Source organism: Morone saxatilis, unplaced genomic scaffold, assembly GCF_004916995.1.
Source record: "Morone saxatilis isolate NCDOM2014 unplaced genomic scaffold, NCSU_SB_2.0 Contig24, whole genome shotgun sequence".
Lineage (NCBI taxonomy): Eukaryota > Metazoa > Chordata > Actinopteri > Moronidae > Morone > Morone saxatilis.
Window position 1 is genome coordinate 27105669 of NW_023339807.1, and position 391 is coordinate 27106059.

A 391-nucleotide genomic window follows, 5' to 3' on the forward strand; every position below is an offset into this window, starting at 1 on the left:
CTCTCCTGCACAGGACGACAGAGGACTTAGTGTTGATGGTGAAGCTGAACTATCCTTCTCTTCCTGTGTCTCTTCCTTCACCTGATGTCTGTCCTTCTCCAGTGGAGGGCGCAGCCTTTTGGACATCTTCTCCATCTCTTCTGTGATTGGTCTGTGGATCTGTTGCCCAAGAGCATGCTGGCAGGTGACAGTGGGTGGAGCCGGTGGAGTCCACATCATCTGGAGGAGGAAGTATCCCGGCTTCACAGTGCCACCTGAGAAAGGCATTATGGGATTTGTAGAGTCAGCGTTGGTCAGGGTGGGCAGGGGGAGGAGAAAGGGGACGACGCTACTGTCTTGTTGCCTAGAAACGCTCTGCTGCATCCTCTGGCCAATAGGAAGGCAGGGCTGA

At 54.5% G+C, this 391-nt stretch overlaps 1 protein-coding gene across 1 annotated transcript in view; it reads right to left on the reverse strand.

The window, feature by feature from the left end:
• Window positions 1-391, reverse strand: part of LOC118336569 (GON-4-like protein) — a 14125-nt gene that overhangs the window by 4342 nt on the left and 9392 nt on the right. The window contains exon 14 of the mRNA XM_035673236.1: window positions 82-387. Coding sequence (XP_035529129.1) covers window positions 82-387 — 306 coding nt within the window. The remainder of the gene's footprint in view (window positions 1-81; window positions 388-391) is intronic.